The following is a 22,879-nucleotide window of genomic DNA, read 5'->3' as shown; positions in this document are numbered from 1 at the left end:
AAATTCTGTTGCTGGGGGCTCGCTTCCCGCTATCTTTAAGTTGGCTACTGGTGATTACTACAAAATCGTCTGTACTTCGGCCATCGTCAACTATTTTACTGCCCAAACAGCAAAAGCCATCGACTACTTTCAGCAGCTCATTTCATACTCCAGTTCCCTCAACATCACCTGATTTAATTCGATTACATTTCACTAGATATGTTCCGCTTTTGTCTACATCCATCATCTACACTCCTTTCAAGCTACTGTCCATTCAGTTCAGCTGTTTTTCCATTCCTTTGCTCGCTCTGAGAGAATTACAATGTCGTCGACAAACTTCGAAGTTTTATTAATTCTGCCTGAACCGGAATGATTTTTCCAAATTCCTCTTTGGGTTTCTTTAAGTGCTTGTCCGGTTTACAGATTGAATAACATTGGGAATAGGCCACAATCCTGTCTCACTCCCTTCTCAACCACTGCTTCGCTTTCATGCCTTTCAACTCTTATAGCTGGCATCTAGTTTCTGTACAAGTTAAATATAACTTATCAATCCATGTATCTGCCCCCTGCTGCCATAAGAATTTCAAAGAGTACCTTCCGCTCAACAGTGTCGAAAGATTTCTCTCAGTCTACAAATGCTATAAATGTAGGTTCGCCATTCAGTAAATAAACTTGTAAGATATGATTAATTCATAGCATGCCCAGTATTGCCTCGAGCGGCCCTACAGTTCTCGGGAACCAAGACTGATTTTCCCCGAAATCCGCTTGTAATAGTCTTTCCAGTCTTCTGTAAATAATTCGTGTCAGTAATTTGCAACTATAACTTGTTAAAGTAATAGGTCGGTAATATTCATACCTGTCAACATACACCTATTTCGGTCTTAGAGAAACTACTTTCTTCTTTGAAGTTTGAGGGTATTTCCCTTCTAATACAACTTGCACATCAAGTGAAAACTCTATTCTATGACCCTTGTTTCGAATTGGGTCTTTCAGTGCACTGTCAAATTCTTCTCACAATATAATATCTCCAATCTTGTCTCTATCTACTCCCTCTATAATATTGCTTTCAAGTTCATTTTCCTTGTATGGGTCCTCAATATACTGCTTCTGCGTTCCCTCTTTCGCTTTTTGTTAAGTACTGGTTTTCCGTCTGAGCACATGACACTCATATAGTAGAGTTGCTTCTCTTTTCTCCAAACCACTCTTTAATTTTTCGATAGACGTTGTCTATTTTCCCATAGTTACAGATGCTTCTATAGCCTTGGATTTGTCCCCTAGCAGTTTATGCTTAGACATTGTGAACATCCCTGTCAACCTGATACTTTAGACACCAGTGTTCCCTATCTCGAGCTTGATTCGCTGCATTTTTATAATTCCTACTTTCATCAATTGCATTCACTATATCCTATAATAGTCAAAGATTTTTAGTAGGTTTCATTTTTATAAACACATGATCCTGTACTGCCTTCACTATTCCGCTTCTCAGAGCCATCCATTCAACATATACTGCATACCTTTGCACTGTTTCAGTCAGTCGTTGCCTAATATTACCTTTGAAACGTTCAACAACCTGTGATTTTTTTCAAATTATTCAGGTCCCATCTCCATAATTTCCTACCTTTTTCTCTATTTCTTCAGCTTTAATCCACAGCTCATAACTAATAAGTGATAATCGGAGTCCACATCTGCCACTGGATATGGCTTAGAGTTTAAATTCTGCTTCCGAAATCTCTTTTTTACCATTATGTAATTAATCTGAAATCTTCCGGCTTCTCCAGGCCTCTTTCACGTATACAACCCTATTTCACGATTCTTAAACCAAGCGTTATCGATGATTAAATTATGCTCTGCTCAAAATTCTTACAAGGCAGCTTCCTCTTTCATTCCTGCCACCCTCCCCTCACTCTCCGCATACTTCTGCTTTTTTACCTCTTATCATCCTCGGGTAAGGAATTCCAGGCTCTTATCACAATTAAATTTTCCTCTCCGTAACTACCTCAAAAGTTTATTTTCTCTCATCGTAGGTTCATTCAATCTTTTCATCATCTACGGAACCAGTTGGCATATAAACTTGTACTGCTGCATTGGGTGTTGGCTTTGTGCCTATCTTGGATATGATAGTGTGTTCACTGTGTTGTTCAAAGCATTCCTATTTTCTTGTTCATTAATAGAACCACAATGGTATTATCCCTGTTTGATTTTATGTAAATAACATAATACTCACCTGACCAGAAGTCCACTCAGCATGTCACTGAACTTCACTAATTCCTACTATGGCAAAACTTCAATCTATCTATTTCCCTTTTCAAATTTTCAAATCTACCTATCCAGTCGAGGGATCAAACATCATCCTAAGTAGTCCCCGCCTCACAATTTACCAAAGGTATTCCGGGGAAGTTTTGCAGTTTTATTAGTCCTTTTGCTATCCATCCCCTCGTTTTCTTCAAGTTATTTAAATAGAAAATCACTATTTTACCACCAGAATATTTCACCAAGATGGAGCCATATTCATTTTATCTCACAATAGAGCTCAGTGGCTTGAGGAAAAGTGATGGGTGTAGTTTCCCTTCGCTTTCAGCCGTTCGCAGTACAAGCACAGCATTAGTTGATGTTACAACGCCAGATCAGTCAAACATCTAGACTGTTTCTCCTGCATTTACTGAAAAGGGTGCTGCTTCTCTTCAGGAACAACATGTTCGTCTGACCTCCTTATACATACTCCACCATTGCAGTTGTACCTATAGTATGGCTGTCAATATCAATGAGGCAACCAAGCCGTCCCATCTTGACATGGTTCCTGGATCTTGGGGAGATTTTGGCATATCAAAATCAAATTTTTTTTAAACTTTGTACAATTTACCAAAGGTATTCCGGGGAAGTTTTGCAGTTTTATTAGTCCTTTTGCTATCCATCCCCTCGTTTTCTTCAAGTTATTTAAATAGAAAATCACATCAATTTCGTCTATGACCCTGTTGTAAGTTTATCCTGCTTTCTTTCCGGTGCGTATATTACACATTGTTTTAATGTTGTTGTAACTCATTTTCAGACTATCATAATTAATTTCTTTCGTTCCTGTTGTAGTTAAATTGCGTTAAAGGTAAAGTGTGCAACCTCAGGTTGTTCTATTAACTCACATTCATTCTTTATTTTTCTGGTTCAGATATCTAAAAATTATCTAAAACCTATCTAAAGGCTTTGTCTATAGGTGATGACAACAATGTGGATGAACGTAATCCCCAGTGTTCCTTCTATTGCAAATATCTCGCCATGCTGATGAAGCATATGCTTAGTAAACTTTTTTCTCTAGATTAAAGTAAGCTGGTCATTGCCTTGCTTCTCGAAAGCTTTCAGTGCAGATAATTCATTAGCTTTTAGGGGCTTGTATTGGTGCTATGTCACGAAGGAACGCAATTACACTACTGTTCTGGGTTTGGGGAAATTACTTTTCACCACAAGCATTCTATAAAAAAAATTTGTTATGCATTACTTTTCCTCCATCTTTAATCATCTCTACCAAAACAACATCACGCCTTTGTTTCTGATTCGTCTGTGATTAGTACATGAAAATTACAAAAATCTCTGAATTATTGTACAATTTTCTCTTTTGTTAGTTATTCCACCACATCCCAAGATAATTAAAGATTTTTTCTTTTGTTATTCTCCACACTGTCCTAGTTTTCAGTCGTTTGCTTATTAAATTATTGTACTACTTAGTCAAGTCTTCTCCAAAACACTGCTGAATTTTGTTGGTTTAATTCGGCGAATTCTACCACGTTCTTCTTACCATTGCCTGAAATTTTCGTCTACACTTCAATAGCTGCCTTGTTCCAATGCACATTTCATTTTCTCTAAGTTTCGTCGTACATGTTACGCCTTCTTCTGTTTGCCTGAGTACCTTTGTTACGACTTGGTCGTCTTTACGCGCTTCCATGTAATCTTCACAATCTAAACTACAGAAACTCATGCTCAATATATCTGCACCACTCTACTCTTAAAAAAAATTTCATAATCTACATTTTTCACTTCTTCCAATATGAGTGTGTGTCTTTCTCCCTTTCTGCCTATTTTTACTGTTTCTTTTACTCGTCGACGGTCATTAGTAATCGTCAGATCCTGCACAGTTTCTTTAAAAATATATATCTTCATGAAATATTGTTGGAGAAAGTATAGTATGTTTCCTTTTTAATTCAGCTTGATTTATATCAAGTCCATTTTCTATTTTTTCTCTTCTGAGACAACACTATAGGAACAAATATGCTGCTCCTCTGGGCGTATTCTGTTATTTCTGCAGCCACCTTTAAAGTTTCGACTGAAGAAGTCTACTTAGTTTTCAGTGCCACTTTTGCATTAAAATGAACCGTTATCTTCGAGCAGTATAGTTTTCTTGATTTTCTATAAATCTTTTCTCACGTCCTCTACGTTCTCATCAGTATAATTTGTTTATTTGTAAAACAATTTTTGATGATGTGTTCTCAGTTCCTTCGAAATCTTTGATATTGGTATCTTTTTTCTTGTTCACAACAAAGCCACATACAATTGTTTCATTTGGATTTGACCTTTGATTTGTTTTCTTTTGCACTGGCTATACAAATCCTAACTGTATCCCATCCGAAGGTAATTCCACTAACCTGCCTCCAGTTCCTATACTTCTATAACAAAGAGTGGAGAAGTAATTGGGTTTTATATATATATATATATATATATATATATATATATATATATATATATATATATATATATATCCGAAGATTATGTACCTCTCTTGTTCTACCGTTCTCATTGTTCCCTCTTGGTTACTGTATAGTGTACACCGAGCGACGTAAAGGCATGTAAAAGTCTTGGATGTGATGTGTGTCGTCGACTGGTGACGCCTATGCATTTCGTTTGGCTTTATACAGTTCTGGTCGAAATCGATTCCTCACTCCTTATCTTCAAATGTGCGGCGAAGTGTATCACAGTAGATCGTTGATGGACCTGTTTATCTGGGGAGATAACGTGATATTAATTCGTTAAACACTTGTCATCGTCCTGTGTGCCGTTTTATGCGTGTCAAATCATTGTCTCTACGATACTGAAGAACGACTCTAGAATTACTGGCCTCAGTACCCAAAATTCTTGTGTAATCTCCGAACTACTACAAGCCATAAGTCTTACACCGATTGCCATTCCAGTTTCTAATTCGGTTGATTCGCGACGAGCCGCAATGCTCACTGGACACCTACCTGTAACGGAACTCTGAGATGTCGCCTCTACACTCTCGCCATACGCAGTATAAGCTATCCGTTAAAAAGTATGCTGATTCATATTAATGGACATTAACAGTGCTTTTCTTCTGAAAACAAGTTTGAGGGTACTCCGACATTGGTGTGATGCAGCTGTCCATGCTACTCTGTCCTGTGCAAGCTTCTTCATCTCCCAGTAACTACTGCAACCTACATCCTTCTGAATCTGCTTAGTGTATTCATCTCTTGGGCTCCCTCAACGATTTTTACCCTCCACGCTGCCCTCATATACTATATATATACAGGGTGAGTCACCTAACGTTACCACTGGATATATTTCGTAAACCACATCAAATACTGACGAACCGATTCCATAGACCGAACGTGAGGAGAGGGGCTAGTGTAATTGTTTAATACAAACCATACAAAAATGCGGAATGTGCAGGTGCACCATCATGCTGATACTACATACGTAGACGCGTTTCCAGTGGGACATTTTCGAGCAACGTTGGCAGATCATTCTGTAGTAGCGCGATGTATGTTGCAGCTGTTTGGGCCCCTGCAATGAAGTGAGGACAATGTTTCAAGCGTCAACTTTAGGTTACAATATCTCCGGATGTAATTAACATTTTACAATGCAACAAACGGCACTGATTACGTATTTGTTTATATGTTCAGATGTGCTAACAAAACTAACGTGGTCCCATTTAAAAAACGTAGGTTTGTGTTAAAAAACATACTTCCGTGCGTTTTTTTATGGTTTGTAGTAACCAATTACACTAGCCCCTCTCCTCACGTTCGGTCTGTGGAATCGATTCGTCAGTATTTGATTTTGATGTGGTTTACGAAATATATCCAGCGGTAATGTTAGGTGACTCACACTATATATATATATATATATATATATATATATATATATATATATATATATATATATATATATATACGGTAGCGGACTCTTCAGTTGACTTTACTATAGCAGGAGAATAAGTAAAATAGTTTGTTAGTTTTCTGCTCATCTCTCACCTCCAACTTAACTTACAAGTTGCAACGAAAGACAGGACACACTGTAAAACTTCGCACAACCGACAAGAACGGAACAGCAAACACAAACGAATAAAGAACAACAAAACAAAGATGGTAATGAAACGGGAAGGATCATGGTAGCGGAACCGTAGAGACATCTACCGGTAGCTCGGCGTTTGAGGATACGCATATCCGTTTAGGACTACCATCGCCCACTATTAGCGGGCGAGGGCACTACATGCTTGTCGAACTGGCTGCCAGTGATTCAGTTGTCGAGAACGGTTGCCGCAGCTTCGAAATGCTTGAAACGGTCAATGACATCGCTTTTCCCACCAGAAACTGCACGGGTATCGTTCGTATTGCAATTACCAACACGAAAAATTAAATAAAAATTTACGTCCGTGAAAGAAATCTTTGGCGCTCTTCTAAGTTCTCAACATCGTAAAAAAACTACTTTGTCGATGAAAAAGTTTAAGGGAACGCATCCCCCATCGTTCCCCCAGAAAAACAGCACTGGACATTAATATGGGTTGTGTCCACCCTTCGTCTTTATGAGGGCTTGAATTCTGCTGGGTACACTTTCAGTGAGGTGTCTGTATGTCTGTGGAGAAATGGCAGCCTCTTCTTCCTCAAAATCCGAAACCAGAGAGGGCACTGATGTTGAATGCTTGGGTCTGAGGTCGACGTTCCAACACATCCTAAAGCAGAGCTGCTCCACTGCGTTCAGGTCGGGACTCTATTCAGGTCAGTCCACGACAGGAACGATATTGTCCACTAATCTTGGCCTCTCAGATACTGCTTCATGACAGGGGGCCATTATCATTCTAAGTAACAAATTATCGTCTCCTAACTGTTACTCAGACACACGCAATGCAGTATGTGTTCCTATCCTTTCCCATTTAGCGTTTTCTTAAGCGCAATATGTGGACGACAACCTAACCACGAAAAACACCCCCAAAGCGTAACAATCCATTTTCCATATTTCATTGTTGCTGCAATATCTTATGGTTGGTAATGCTCTCTAGGCATTCACCAAACGCAAACCCTTCCATCGGATTGCGTCAGTGATTCATCACAGTAAATCACCCGTTCCGACATATCAACACTGCGATGGCGTCGCCCTTTACATCACCAGAAGCGTCACGTAGCACTGAGAACAGATATGTGTGACATCCGTTGAGATGTTCGGCCATTGTATCCTATTCTTTTGAACTACTCCCTCGCAGCCATTGTGCTAGCTAGACTACTGGCAGCACTTTCGAGTTCACGAGTGATTTCTCCGCTGAATTAATGCGATTTTGTACACCCACCCACTACAATGCATGACGGTATTGAACGTCAGTACTGGAAGGCTGCATGGTATCAGTTTAGCTGTAGTTGTTCCTACGCATTTCCACTTCACACTCTGACAGTCAGCTTGTTGATCTCCAGGAGAGGTGAAGTGTCCCTGCTGGATTCGTTGTTCAGGTGACATCCATTGAATAGTCGACGTAGGTGAGATCACGTGACTGACCCAATCTGCTGTTACTATTTCTCAACTGACAACACAACACTTCACTCCTCCTTGTGCCGTGGTGTGTCCGCTTGTCATCAGATCTGGTGTGACGATTTATCCGTACGACCATTTCACGAGTGTACCGTCAGTATCACGAATCCATTGAAACATGCATATTTCATGGGGGTGTTCACATACTTTTATTCTGATAGTGCAAAGCACAGACATTCAGGGGTGACTCACTGCACAACTGGAAATGAGACAACTCTTCCCGTAAGCTTGGGCACTCAGTTTATTTAGGTTGACTTAGCTCTCTCTACCACTGGGTTCTATGCAATCCGCAACACTTACAGACACCTCGTGCAAGATTTTCATATTCTCTCGCTCATTACCCCAAACTACACTGAAGAGCCAAAGAAACTGGTACACCTGCCCAATATTGTGTAGGGCCCCCGCGAGCGGGCAGAAGTGCCGCAACATGACTTGGCATGGACTCGACTAACGTGTGAAGTAGTGCTGGAAGGAACTGACACCATGAATCCTGCAGGGCTGTCTGTAAATTCATAACAGTATGAGAGGGTGGAGATCCCTTCTGAACAGCACTTCCAGGACGTCTCAAATATGCTCAATAATGTTCATGTCTGGGGAGTTTGGTGGCCAGTGGAAGCGTTTAAACTCAGAAGGGTGTTGGGGTCCCGTATCACTTCGACTGCACACGCCCCACGCTGTTACTGAGCCTCCACCAGTTTGAACAGTCCTCTCCTCATATGCAGGGTCCATGGATTCACGAGGTGGTCCCCATACCCGTACGCGCCCATCCGCTCGATACAATGTGAAACAAGAGTCATCCGACCAGTCAACATGTTTCCAGTGATCAACAGTCCAATGTTGGTGTTGTCGGCCCAGGTGAGGCATAAAGCTTTGTGTCGTGCAGTCATCAAAGGTACACGAGTGGCCTTCGGCTCCAAAAGCCGATATCGATGATGTTTCGTTGAATGGTTCGCACGCTGACACTTGCTGATGGCATTGAAATCTGCATCAATTTGAGGTAGCGTTGCACTTCTGTCACGTTCAACTATTCTCTTCCTTCGCCGTTTGTCGCTGCTGGATCTTTTTCCGGCCGCAGAGTTGTCAGAGATTTTATGTTTCGCCGGATTCCTGATACAGACGGTACACTCGTGAAATGGTCGTACGGATAAATCCCCACTTCATCTCTACCTCAGAGATACTTTGTCCCATCTCTCGTGTGCCGACTATGACACCACTTTCAAACTCACTTAAATGTTAATAACCTGCCATTGTAGCAGCAGTAATCGACCTAACAACTGCGCCAGACACTTGTTGTGTTATATGGGCGCTGCCGACCGCATAGCCATACTCTGCCTGTTCACATATCTCTGTATATGAATACGCATACCTATACCAGTTTCTTCTTCAGTGTATTTGCTTCAAATTGCTCTGGGCACTATGGGACTTAACAGCTGAGTTCATCAGTCCCCTAGAACTTAGAACTACTTAAACCTAGGACATCACACACATCCATGCTCGAGGCAGGATTCGAACCTGCGACCGTAGCGGTCGCGCGGTTCCAGTCTGAAGCGCCTAGAGCCGCTCGGCCATCACGGCCGGCTCTTCAGTGTATTTACATAGTTAAATTTCGTGCTAGGATATGTTTGCGAAAGAGGCCATGGTTCTCGAATTATTCAAGAAAAGCGAACAAAATTGACTTCTAAATGCGTTTTTCTTGAATAACTCGAAAACCGTGGCCTCCAGCGAAAACGTGTCCCAGCAAAAAATTTAACTACATCAAGTTTCCTATAAAAAGGCCCTATTCACTGTTTCTGCAGGGCTAATAGTTTGTGCATAGTGAGCGAGAGAATATGAAACTCTTGTGCGTGGTTTTTAAAGCCATTGCGGGTAGCATAAAAGCGATCGGTAGAGTCAGCTGAATCACAGTATATACTGCTCGTCTTTGCTCACGTGTGCACCTATTTTGTGGCGATTGCAGACATCTTGCACCACTCTGCAGTGTAAAAAGTTTTCTCGAGATCGATTAGTAAGTTAACAGACTGATTTGACAAAGACAACAGACACTGGACCACTCAAGGGACAGCTTTACCCAGCTTGCAGAATCAGAACCGCAGACTGACTCTGCCTCTCGTATAACGAGGCGCCTCTTCCGCTCACCTGCTGGGCGGCCGCATCGTCCGTTCCGGGAGCCATCCAGACGTCTGCGCGGATGTCCGGGATGCGCAGGCGCGTCCTGGCGGGCGACAAGATGCGCGTGATGAGCGACCGCACCGCCGCAGACGCCCGCGGCTGCCGCGGGAACATCACCTTGCTCTGCACTTGCTGCGACAAGCAGAACACCGATGCGTCAATATCTCTCTTCTCACAATCACCTCGATGAACTGAGCTATCCAGGCATGACTCTCGCTACAGCCTCACAGCCTCATTTCTTCCAGCAGCTGTCTTACACTTTCCAAATTTCTACCTTAAGACTATTTTGGATTTAAAGAAATTGGAAAAATAGCTCGATCAGTAAACGCACTGCTCGCAGGAAAGCAAGGTGTCCAGTTCCATTCCCTGTTCAGCAAACAGGATGTAACCCTCCTACTATTTTTTAAACTAAATCTGACTACTTAACTGGTATAACGTCAGCATCAATCCCCGGAAAATATTTCCCTCTTATACAATATTTTAACCCATAAATAAATATTTATGAGATCTGACTTGTTTTTGCGAGATACTCGGAGGTACGAAAGACTTTCACAGCGCATCGGTGGATATAGGGTACGCTGAACGTATGGTTAAACAATACAAAATTACTTTCGATGTATTCAGATCTCACTAATATGATAAGAAAGTGAATACCATCTTCCGTTATTGAAGGAACGCGCGCACTGGAGATATAGACTCCACATCGTATATAAGGTAATAGCTGTTCATAAGAAGCATTAATCCCAATAGTCAATCTCAACATATTCAGAATCAGCATGTGTATCGAAGTTCTCTGCAGTTCATTTGTGTGTTATTCTTGCTGTAATATTCGTGCAAAGAAATAATGTACTTCCTATCGTTGTCAGCTTGTATAAGTAACGATTCCGCTAAAGACAGAAGTGGGTGGCGGCATGCCTACATACACCGCCACCACGATCCGTAACGTTCGCATTCGGCGACGTAGGCGGGAATGTTCGAGGGTAATCCAAAAAGTTAAGGTCTCCTATTTTTTATAAGTACATAGACTTGTTTATTTCTACAATTGTTTACATCAGTTTACAGCTTTAACATTTAGCTATTGTTCGACATAATTACCATTTGTGTCGATGCATTTTTGTAGACGTTGTGGCAGTTTTTGTACGCCCATGTCATACCAGCTCGCTGCCATCCTGTCCAGAAAGTTATGAACCTCTTCTTTCACCTCGTCGTCGTAGCTGAATCGCTTTCCGGCCAAATGTTCTTTTAACCTAGGGAACAGGTGATAGTCACTGGGCTTGCAGCAGAGCAACGGTTTGCCGAGCGATGTGTGGGCGAGCGTTTTCATGGAGAATGTGTACGCCCTTGCTCAACATTCCTCTTCTCCGGTTCTGAATTGAGCGTTTTAGTTTTTTCAGCATCTCACAGTACCTGTCAGTGTTAATTGCGGTCCCAGTGGGCATAAAAGTGACCAACAATAGCTCTTTCCGATCACAAAAAGCGGTTGTGTTTGTTTGAATTTCCGGGGCTTTGGCGAAAAAGGACCCCGCCACTGGCGTGATCGTTGCTTGGTCACAGGTGTAAAGTGGTATGCCCAGGTTTCGTCACCCGTGACAATTGAGTCCAGAAAATTGTCCTGTTCGGCTGTAAGGCGGTGAAGAAATGCACGTTGCCGCATGTGGTCCTTAGGCAGCATGCGTGGCACCCATCTTGCGCACACCTTCCGGTAGTTCAATGATTCCGTTAAAATTCTGTGAGCGGTGCTTCGGGAAACCTCAGGAACCAACATGCAGAGATCATCCAGGGTGATCCGCCGATCTTCACGCATGCTTTGCTCAACCTTCAACACTGTCTCCTCAGAAATTGACCGTCTCCCGCTCCTTCGTTCGTCGTGAATTTCGGTCCGACCAGCTGAAAATTCTCTACACCACTTAGAACATTTTTGACATCCATTCACGACTCACCATACACTTCCGCCAATTGGCGATGGATTTCAATCGGCGCAGTGCCCTTTGCGTTCAAAAACCGAATAACTGCGCACATTTCGCACTTGGCGGGAACATCCCACAGGAGCTGCATTCTCAACGGCTGCCAAGTCAAGACTGAGCGTCTCAGAGCGAACTGCGTGTAAGGCGGAGATAATACAGAAAGAAGTGAACAGAAAGTGAGGAAAATGTTGCGTTACAGGTCGATGCTAATAATTCAGAGTACAAGTGTCCAAAAGAATCCATACTACGAAATTGTGAAGAGAAAAATATACATCATCATCAGGGACAAGGCCATTTCATTGAAAAATGATGCGACAGGTATTCATCATTCTAGGAATATATGATAACAGACTCAGACAAAACGAAACACGCATTTCACTGCAAAGGGTGCCCAAACAATAGTGTAAACATCAGTGAACCCCCCTTTGGCAGCTAAACAGGCCTTTATTCTCGCTTGCAAACGATCGTAAACGCTTCGAATGGCAGCCTGCGATAACTTGTCCCCAAGCACCTTGCACTTTTTGTTGCAATTTGGCGATGGTTCTTGGACGCTCTGTAGAACGAGTAAGTACCCGCTTTACCGTGTCCCATACGCGTTCAATTGGCGAGAGACTCGCTTGCAGGACAGTTGTTTTACACCAAGAAGAGCACGTTGCGTCATAGCAACTGCTGAAAAAACACATCATATTCCTGTCAAAGAAATGGTAGTATCAAGGGGGATAACAACCTTTGCAACGTCAGCACACGGGTTAATTTACCGCTCAGATACATCAGATGTGATCGCGAATTGTAACTGATGGCTCACCACACCATGAAGACTGGGATGGTATCTGTGTAATGTGGGAGAAAGCACCCTGGAATCGACCACTCACCAGATCCATTCCATATACATGTACGTCCATCGCTTGGATATAGGCGGAACATACTGTTAACACTGAAAACGACAGAGTGACATTCCACTCTCTAGTCCACACCTTCCCAACACGAGAGCAGCCGTGCTTGGTAGTATCGTGGTGTCATTCGTAGCCTGGCCAGAGGCACATGCGACCTTAGACCTGCGGAAGTAAACGGTCCCCTACGGTTCCTAGCTCTGCGGTAGTCGCGTGACAGAGCACACAATGCGGATAAAAGTATTTTTATACTCTCTTACAATAGCCACGTTCAAATAACAACGGTGAAATACTGACCTTCCGAGTGAAAATTGAAGCGACGTAAGTGCACGTCTGTGGACAACCTCTACGGGCGACAACATAAATAAAAGAAAATCGCTGGGTGCCATATGTCACCTGCGCGACTACTCAAGGGTTAGTGACAACAGGTGCAGCATGTGCACAGATTTCTTCCCTGAATGATGTTCGGTCGGCCCTGCTGCTCTCACAATAAGCGGATCTTGATGTCCGTCTGTACTACCGCGACATCCAGAATCTCGTCTGCGGTTTTGGAAGTGTTCCACAGACCAAGGCTGGACGCAGTGATACTTTGTGGTTCAAATCGTTCAAATGGCTCTGAGCACTATGGGACTTAACATCTGAGGTCATCAGTCCCCTAGAACTTAGAACTACTCGAACGGTCGCGCGGTTCCAGACTGAACCGCTCGGCCAACTGGCCGGCGATACATTGTGACCAACATGTACAGCAACCCGTCGATACGTTCATGCTCCTACCCGCATGGCCATAATGCGACCCTGTACAAATGGCTGAAGTTGTTCAGCGGGAGGACGTACACGTCGGCAGGGTTGGTTGCATCCTAGAGTGAATGTTGCACACACTGCTCATCTCTAAACTAAGCACAGTTAGGGTCTGCTGAAACAAAATAGAGGGGACACGGACGGGCCTCCAGAGCGGCACCTAATCTCCAATGGCCGTAACAAATGGATCACCACAGTCCCTCAGTAAGCACGTGTTATACCTTCGTGCTAATGAATACAGTCCTCGACGATGTTGCATTTTTTTCCGGCAGTGTAGAGCCTCCGCTCAAAAACAATTTTTGCATAATTCTTTCCTTTAGGATGCCTCGTTCGCAGTTCTCTCTTATCCTTTCGCCCACGGAAAAATCACTACGCACAGCCACCTGTGAAAAAAAGAGAAGTATAACGCCATCCATAGAGCAGTTCAGTATTCTGAGATGCGTCTCCAGTAGTAAGCTGCGTAGTGATCCTTTGGTAACTCTGCTAAGTTTGTTAACAGACTTCGAAGGGTCACTTAAAGCTCAGACCAAACACGCTACGTTACTTTGCATCAAGAAAGATTGTAAACACTGCAAGTATACGGTTAAATTGCCGGGTACCTCAGCGACGTCATTTCAACTTCGAACTGCTACCATGAGACACAAAATGTTGGAAATATGCCTGGTCAAGAGCACAAGATGATGACTGCTATCTACAAATTATGCCTCGTAGGTACTCCAAGGAGAATGCAATCGATCTGCGTACTGTCTTCTTCAGACTTACTACGAATTCTGTGTCGACCAGGACTGGTTCAAAAATGGCTCTGAGCACTATGGGACTCAACTGCTGAGGTCATTAGTCCCCTAGAACTTAGAACTAGATAAACCTAACTAACCTAAGGACATCACAAACATCCATTCCCGAGGCAGGATTCGAACCTGCGACCGTAGCGGTCTTGCGGTTCCAGACTGCAGCGCCTTTAACCGCACGGCCACTTCGGCCGGCGACCAGGACTGTCCTAACAGCCTTCAACGATTAATTTCGTCTCTATACGTCAGTTACGAACTAGAATGAAAACTCGCAGCACTGTGCTGTACGAAGAAAATGGACAAAGGAACACCTGCAGCAGAACCTGTGTCAGCTGCGTTTTGGTCTCTTCAGCGGCGAACGTAGGATTTGTCTAACACTTGAAGACTATTGCAAAACAGTGTCAAGGTGGCCTGTCACTAATGCATGCATCAGACGTGTAGTACCATTGGTTCAGTACAGAGGAGACTTTAGTCATGTTGTGAGCCTGTGACATGGCGAGAAGACGGCTAGCGGAGCGAAAGGCCTGCTGAGCGTTTTGATGCCTCGCAGCGGCTGAATATATGTTTTTCCCGAGACGGGAACGTACGCACTTCCCTGAAACGTTGGGGACGATAAAATGACAGCTTAGATGGACAAAATGGAATACGAAGATTATACAGGGTGGTAAGAAACCGTCGGCAAAGCTTGTAAGGGTGTTGCAGGATAGGTTGTGCTGAGAAATAATTGTTAAGCAAAGAATTCGATACGTTGCGCCGGTTCCGAGTTAATTAGCGTTGAGGTTAGCCAACAGGCCGTCGCGCGCAAGTTCAAGCGACGTGCCAGAGATGGTGTCGCCAAACGTGTTCTTCGTTTCGTTTTCTAAAACCGAACAAGACAGCGGTAAAAAGTTTGGACTTCGGTTCGTAGTAAGGATCTAACCTGAGCTGAAGGCTGAGCAGTATCGTGCGGTATCATCTACGCCAGGGGTTCCCGAGAAAATTTTCTCGAGGACCCCCTCATCGAGCATGAGTGGTACCTTGTCATATCACAGTATCAAGTACCTAAAAAAGCCAAATTAAGAGTCTTTTTATACGTTTTCTATTTTTGGTACTTAGAAAAAACATTGGCATATTCATTATTGAAAAAATATAGAGCTTAAAACTTTTTCAATTTAGTCATCATTGTTATTGTTAAATTTTTGATTATTGCTCAAAATCTTTGTCTTCAGATCTCGGTGTTTAGTATAACAAATGCATTATCTTCCTCTTCATCTGTAGGCCTTTGTCATTTTAACGAACCACTTTTTAACCAACGGTCCGTTTTTAACTACGCGAACTGTAGCTTCCACAAAAAACAACGCTTTACATACATTACTGTTTTAATACAGAATATTGAATACGTAAACAATACGGTCTGTGAAAGCACTGGAAATAAATTAACAATGGTCGATTGTCGTCTGAAATGAGAGTTTCTGTGTAAAGTGACTGTCAGTTGTCAGCTGCAAAGAGGCAGCGCGCGTAGTCTAACGGCATACAGCAGAACTATTTGCATCTATCTAATTCTAGTTTTCGCTAGGATGTGCTAGTGTCAGTTGGCTCTAGGAAGACGCCAGACGCAGAAGTTAGCGTTCGCTAAAGTTCTGCTTATGCAGGAAGCGGCCGAACTAAAAATCTGTTATAATACGAAATATATTTAATATATTTCTTGTTCTAATAGCATCCTGAGGACCCCTCTGCCACAGGTCGCGGGCCCCTGGGGGTCCGTGGACCACTTGTTGGGAATCATTGATCTACGCTATCAGAACAACTGGCACTAATTGTATCTGGCGTGCCGCTAGAATTTGCGTCCGCAAAGTCCTGGTTGGCTAACTTCAATGCTAACTAGCTCAGAATTTTTCTCTCAATGATTACTTCTCACCATTAACTACCCTGAAACACACTTACGAGTTTTTCAGACTTTTTCAGATCACCCTGTATATTTTAACGAAATTGCGTTACAGACGCTACAAACATCGTAGAGAAGAACCAAGTAGACCAGAAAAATCACAACGATGAGGCGAGTTCACAACGACTTCAAGCATTGTCCTACGATTTATATTAAGAACATTGAAATTGTTTTTAGTTGAAACAGATTATAAAATTATTAAAGACTGAACAACCGAGCCAGTCTCATTATATGACGTGTCACGTTAGAATTACAATCCAGTCTCTTCATAAATTGTAGACAGCATTTCGCTTCCCGCTTTTCATTCGTGATAACTACGCTAAATATTATGATTAAGAATAGAAAAAAATCTGTCTGTACGATACGGAGTGCGTGCCTATATGACACAGGCAAAGGCACTTGTTCCTTGCCCAGGAAGTGGCGACACTAAGGAATGAAAGCAGCTGGGTGAGACACATACCCTTACTTTTCGTTAGACTTGAAATAATGTTGTGATCGAGAGTTACGGACTTTAACTTTTCACTGGACTTAGAGTATTTTAACGAGTGATTTAACATGACTGCGCCAACTTTTAATTCCTTTATTCAGTTTGCGGCATTTGTGAACTACTATTATTTGCTGCAGTTGATATTTACATTAAGATGTACTCAACACCAGGAACTTTATTTTATATCACGATTAATAGTGGGAAATGGAACTTTCGGATTTTGAGTGTTTGCTACTGTTTTTTGTAAATTAATGTGCAGTTAAATGAATGTTTCTCAAAAAAAAAAAGTTCAAATATGTGTCAAATCTTATGGGACTTAACTGCTAAGGTCATCAGTCCCTAAGCTTACACACGACTTAACCTAAATTATCCTAAGGACAAACCCACACCCATGCCCGAGGAAGGACTCGAACCTCCGCCGGGACCAGCCGCACAGTCCATGACTGCAGTGCCTTAGGCCCCTCGGCTACTCCCGCGCGGCTAATGTTTCTCGCACGTGTTTTTGCATTCTATGTTGCGTTCCCACTGCATACATTACTTATTGTTTAATTTTTTTGTTATTTTTTACATCTGCAATTCATGTGAGACTACTGAGCCGTGTTCCGGCTCGCGTTGGTGCTGTTGTAGGTTCCTATCCTCCGTTCGAGGCCAGACTGTATCGTTTAGCTGACATCGTTGCGGTTCTTCTTCTTGTATTCTTGTATTGAATGGCGCCACTTGGTTTCGCAAGCGTTGCCTGTCCGCTAGTGGCGGCAGCGGCGTTATCGATATGTAGTAACTGTGGCGCTATCTTTGGGGTGACGTCGTTGTTCTTCCGGATCGTGTGAGTGAGCAGTCCGATTGGGGACTCTGGAGGAGCCAGGAGTGCGGTGCGTGAACACGCCGGGACCGCTGGTGGCATGCATGCACTGCCAGATGGAAGGCTGTGGTCGCGAGGGTGTACACGACCTAGTCGTCAACCGTATCCAACAAGCCTTAAGTTGAGTGGATTTTAATCCCAGTAATGAAACCACCACCATTGTCAGATCTCGCGGGTCTCCGGTGACTTGAGTTCGCGTTGCTCCTCGCAGTGTCGCCGAGACAAAGAGCAGCAAGTAGAGTGCTTGGAGAAGGCGGATCTAATTAGCTATCCTCGTCTTCTTGTTACTAACTGCTGCATGCTATGTGTTACTGTTTGTTAAGTTAAACCAGCGGTATTTTTCCTGCCCGGTGCCCGCTAACGCCCCAGTGACCTGCCCTGGAGGTGTATGTTACGGCAGTGTACGTTTCCTCGCCTTGCTGCTGCTGTCCGGTAAGGCGTGTAGTTTTGACAGTTTCCTTGATTAGTAGGTCGGTTGGTGTTTCTTCTACTCTGGTAGTTGTGGTTCCTTTCTCCTTTCGGATGCTCTAAACACAGCATTCTGAGGACGTAGTGCTGACCGCCGGTTCCGGCCTTGACGTGTTGTTCCATCGTTACACTGGTTATCGGATGTTAGTTAGCCCCAGCAGATAATCATTACTCATTCGTTAGACTGCCACTAGTCTGAGTTACCATCTTGTGATGTGAGTGAAACTCTTGGCTGCCATTCTCAATGCTCGCGAAAGAGTTTCTGGTCTGATCTATTCAGAGGTCGATTCCTGGAGCACTGTCTGTGACTGGCCCTTGTTCTTTATTATTGTGTTGTTATTTTATTAATTTTATTATTGAATTGCCAAGTTACCATCATTGGTCTCACCTGTTTGGGGATCAGTTGCTTGTTCTTTTGAATTAACCTTGTTATTACATTTGCGGGTTTATGGCATGTTCTAAATTTTTTTAATATAATTGCCATTCTTGGTGTTGAGGCAGGTTAAACGTTTGTGCTACCGAGTTTAGTACCATTTGTCTCACCTGTTTGGTAATCAGTTGCCTTTCTTTTAATTAACTTTTGTTATTGCATAGGTATTTGACAGTATGTTTGTTAATTTTTTTTAATATTTGCCATTCTTCGCGTTTAAGGCCTTCAGCCATGAAACAGTTCTTAATTTATTGCCATTAAGGCCCTCAGCCGTGAGCATGGTAACTTGTTTTAAAATCCTAATTTGGTAATTGCATTTTAACAGATAGCTTTAAGATATTTGGTGATTTGTCTTTTTTATTTTAATAACTGTAATTGTAAGTTACAACAAGTTTAAACAATTCTTAATTTATGCCCATTAAGGCTTTCAGTCATGAAACAATTCTTAAATTATTGCCTTTATTTTAATTTGTTGTTGATTTTAAATAAATTGCGTGTCATTAAAAAAGGCCAGCCAATAGTAACGGGTTACGGCCCCGTCCACAATCGTAACTGAATGTTGCCTTCTTTGACTACCAGGTCTCAGGTACCATTCACATGTGTGCGAAAATTACTTAACAAACATTTATTTGGCTTAACATATAATTTTCTGGTGTAGTCAACATCATTAATCTTATGGGATTCATCCAATAATTTCACACAGTTTAGACTACGCTAACTTGTCTACTTACTGAAAAGAGTTTGGAGATAAATTTTGTACTAAACGTATGGACCTTAAATCGGCGGTGCACGCCCATCCTTCTGACTGAAACGAGTCAGCCAACAAACTGGGTCACGGGTTGCCCTCACCAATAGATGATGGCAGGAACCAACGGAGTGGGACATTATGCGGTATCTGCCCGAATACCCTCGCTATGAACTAGCTGAAACTAGTGGATACCTTCTGAAGGACCTCAGCCGAGGAGTGTTACAGTCTTGAACAGACACCTCACGTCCTCGAAGTGGACAGCATGTTACAATGCACGGAGTCTCAGTCGAGTGTCGTGTTATGAATTTTTCGCAAAAAATATCTGTTGTTGAAGGTAAGAGGAAGGGAAACTTTTGATTTCTAATATTTGATTTGTTTAAACTTAGTTACTCTGATTATGTGGTCGTTTGTGGTATATTTTGAATCAGAGATCTGAAATGAGGTTATGGTACTTCTCATGGTCATGGAAAATAATTTCAGTATTATCAACATCTGTAGGTCATCAACACTACATTTTGTGTGAATATGGACCCTAAACGTAGGCTGAATATGGTCAACATATCTTACTGGTTCCTTTTTTACTATTATCTCGCAGGAGGGTAATGATAAGGGTCGTTAGGCTGAATATGATATTCGCAAAAGGTGTTACTGCGTCCCGACAAGGCAGAAGCATACACCACGCTGAAGAACTATTTGGGGTGTCTCGTTCATGTCTTCACCGTCGTCTACAAAGTGCTAATGATGACGAGCTGAAGAAGAAGGTTGGACAAAGTACGTTTAACATTGAATACAGAAAGCAATTAGAAGATTGAACGCTTAGGTGTCAGCTTTGGATTCGAATTGGACTCTGACGTTGTAAGAAAACCTGAAGTCATATTATGATAATGAGTGTAGTACTTTCATTAGAAACAACCAAAGGTGAAGGAAAAGTAACAAGTTCTCTTTTGGAAAGAAATTCAAAGCAGCCTGGTTGAAAGCACCGACAGATGCTAATGCTGAGAGTGGATTCAGATCAACTTGTGTTTATTCATTAACGTGAATGTTCTCTCACTCACTCACTGGTCATACCGGACTCGAGAGTCCATTACCGCAGCAACGTATTTTCTCCATCTATCCCTGTCTTGGGCTATTCCTTCCATTAACCTTCAATATCTAGGCTCCTCAAATCAGCCTTCACATTGTCCTCCCATCTACGTCTCGGTCTCCGCACAGGACGTTTTCCCTCTAAGTGCCCTACCAGTACTCTGCGCGCTGCCCTGCCCTCATCCATTCGAGCTACATGACGCGCCCATCGCAGCCTACGTGATTTAATAATACTGATTGTGTCAGGGCTTGAATAGAGTTCGTGAACCTCTTCGTTATGCAGTTTTCGTCACTCTCCGCTAATGTCATCCCTTTTTGCTCCGAAAATTTTCCTCAGAATTTTGTTTTCAAGTACTTTTCATTTTGCACAGTGAGCGATCAAGTCTCACACCCATACAGCATAACTGGTAGAATAATAGTTTAGTATATTCTAATCTTTAAATTCCTAGAGAATATCCGTGATGAAAGTAATCTATTCAGTGAGAAGTAGCACGCGTTTCCCGCCCGTAATCTCTTCTTCAAATCGGATTCAATCTCATATCTAGAAGTGATGTCCATGCCTAGATACTTAAATGTGTTCACTTTTTCAAACTGCATGTCTGCAACTCTTAACATTTCCTGATCTACTGCTGTTGGCATTCTAGTAGTAACTAGGTATTTACTTTTGTCTTCAATTATCCTTAGACCTACATCTTCACTAACCTTGATTAACGCATTCGAATTTGCTGTTACAGATTCTTTCCTATCGCTAGTGATGTTTAGATCATCTGCATACCCTAATATCTTAATATTTCTATTCAACTGCACACCATCTGAATTATCTGCTGCCATTAGTAAAATATATTCTAGGACTAAATTAAAAAAGTAGTGGAGACAGGGCATCTCCCGGCTTAAGTCCGTTCTTTATTACAAAATTCTTCTGACTGCAATTTCCCCACGCGTACTCTACCCTTTGTGTTTTTCAAACTCGCTTCTAGAAGTCTAACATACTTCTTTGGTATTCTAAGTTCCAAAAGAATGAAGTATGTTCTCTCAGAACATGATTTTCTTCTTAGTGCTGAACATGTTGTGCGGCGGAAGGAACAGGCAGTAATCTTAATGTCTTACTAAACTACTGCTGCAGAAGGGAGAAAAAGTGAAGAACGGAAACAGAAGGAGGAAAAAAGAATCATCGTCCTCAGAATGAGAGGAAGAATGTACAATTCGAATATCATCAAAACTGAGACGCTGGATTCAGTGCCAAAAACAGGGAAAGAGGTGGCACCATGGAAAGTGTCCAGAGGCTGACGGCTTGTGTCTGGTAGACGTGTAATTAAAAAATGACTTTCAGAAGTACAAAAGTTCTCCTGAGACTCACTATATATCTTTAATAAATATTTACATGACACTTACAACAAGAAGAAATGTTACTGCAACACTGTCCCGATTCACCTAAGTGACTGTCCCGATATATCCTTACTGGCAATGGTAAACAGGGACATGCGGTACATAATCTTTTTTACATTCTGTATGTATCAGATAACAAACGTAATATACCCTGTGGTTTTTTCCTTAAATATTATGGTAAAGAATGAACTAGAAACTAAAAATAAAACCAGTATTTTAAATTTTCTAGTTTTTGTCACGATTCACCCGTGCTTACCCTGTATTATCCTACAGTAGATATTTAATTCCCAGATATGTTCTTTCCAACAGACACAGTTACTTTCCGAAGGCTTAATCAGTCGCTGCTTGCTGCCATTGAATCGAATCATATACGCATTCGCAAATATGTTAGTAGCGCAAAACGTTTTGGAGATAGTTTAAGAAGATATATATAAATAAGAGTTTTTATCGCGAATCTCTCTCCAATTGTAGAGCTCTAAGTGACTGGTAAAAGGTCAAACGAAAGATAAAAGAACGGATCCAAAAAATTACAGGCCAATATCCTTAATATCTATTTGCTGGATATTTCTCGAACATATTCCAAGTTCAAACATACTAAACTTCCTTGAGACACAAAGTCTTCTCTCCGTACTTCAGTAAGAATTTAGGAAGCAATGCTCGTTCAAAACTCAGGTTACCCTTTCTTGAGTCGATACCCTGCGAGACTTGGATGAAGGGCAGTAAGCAGATTCCATATTTCCAGAATTCCAGGAAGCGATTGACACAGTGTCTCATCGTGGACTGCTGACGAAGGTCCGAGCCTAAGGAATAGCTTCTCTGATATGTGAGTGTCTCCAAGACATCTTAAATAATAGATCCCAGTACGTTGTTCTCGACGGTAGTGTCCATAAGAGCCAAGGTTATCGTCAAGGGATGTTCAAGGGAAATGTGATAGTATCGCTGTTGTTCTCTACATACATAAACGAGTTGACGAACAGGGTGTGCTGTAACGTGCGATTTTCTGATGATGACGCCGTAGTGTGCGGGAAAGTGTAGTCGTTGAGTGAATGTAGGAAGATACAAGATGACTTACTGTTAGACAGAATTTGTAATTGGTGTGATGAATGGCAGCT

General features: G+C 42.2%; 1 protein-coding gene across 1 annotated transcript in view; it reads right to left on the bottom strand.

Annotated features, from left to right (window-relative positions):
• LOC126092869 (testis-specific serine/threonine-protein kinase 3-like) overlaps positions 1 to 22,879 on the bottom strand; it is a 184,964-nt gene that overhangs the window by 22,340 nt on the left and 139,745 nt on the right. The window contains exon 6 of the mRNA XM_049908600.1: positions 9,910 to 10,074. Within this exon, the coding sequence (XP_049764557.1) occupies positions 9,910 to 10,074 (165 nt within the window). The remainder of the gene's footprint in view (positions 1 to 9,909; positions 10,075 to 22,879) is intronic.

The sequence above is a fragment of the Schistocerca cancellata genome, chromosome 7 (genome assembly GCF_023864275.1).
Source record: "Schistocerca cancellata isolate TAMUIC-IGC-003103 chromosome 7, iqSchCanc2.1, whole genome shotgun sequence".
Lineage (NCBI taxonomy): Eukaryota > Metazoa > Arthropoda > Insecta > Orthoptera > Acrididae > Schistocerca > Schistocerca cancellata.
Note: the sequence above shows the minus strand (reverse complement) of the source record. Positions and strands in the feature narration are given on the sequence as shown.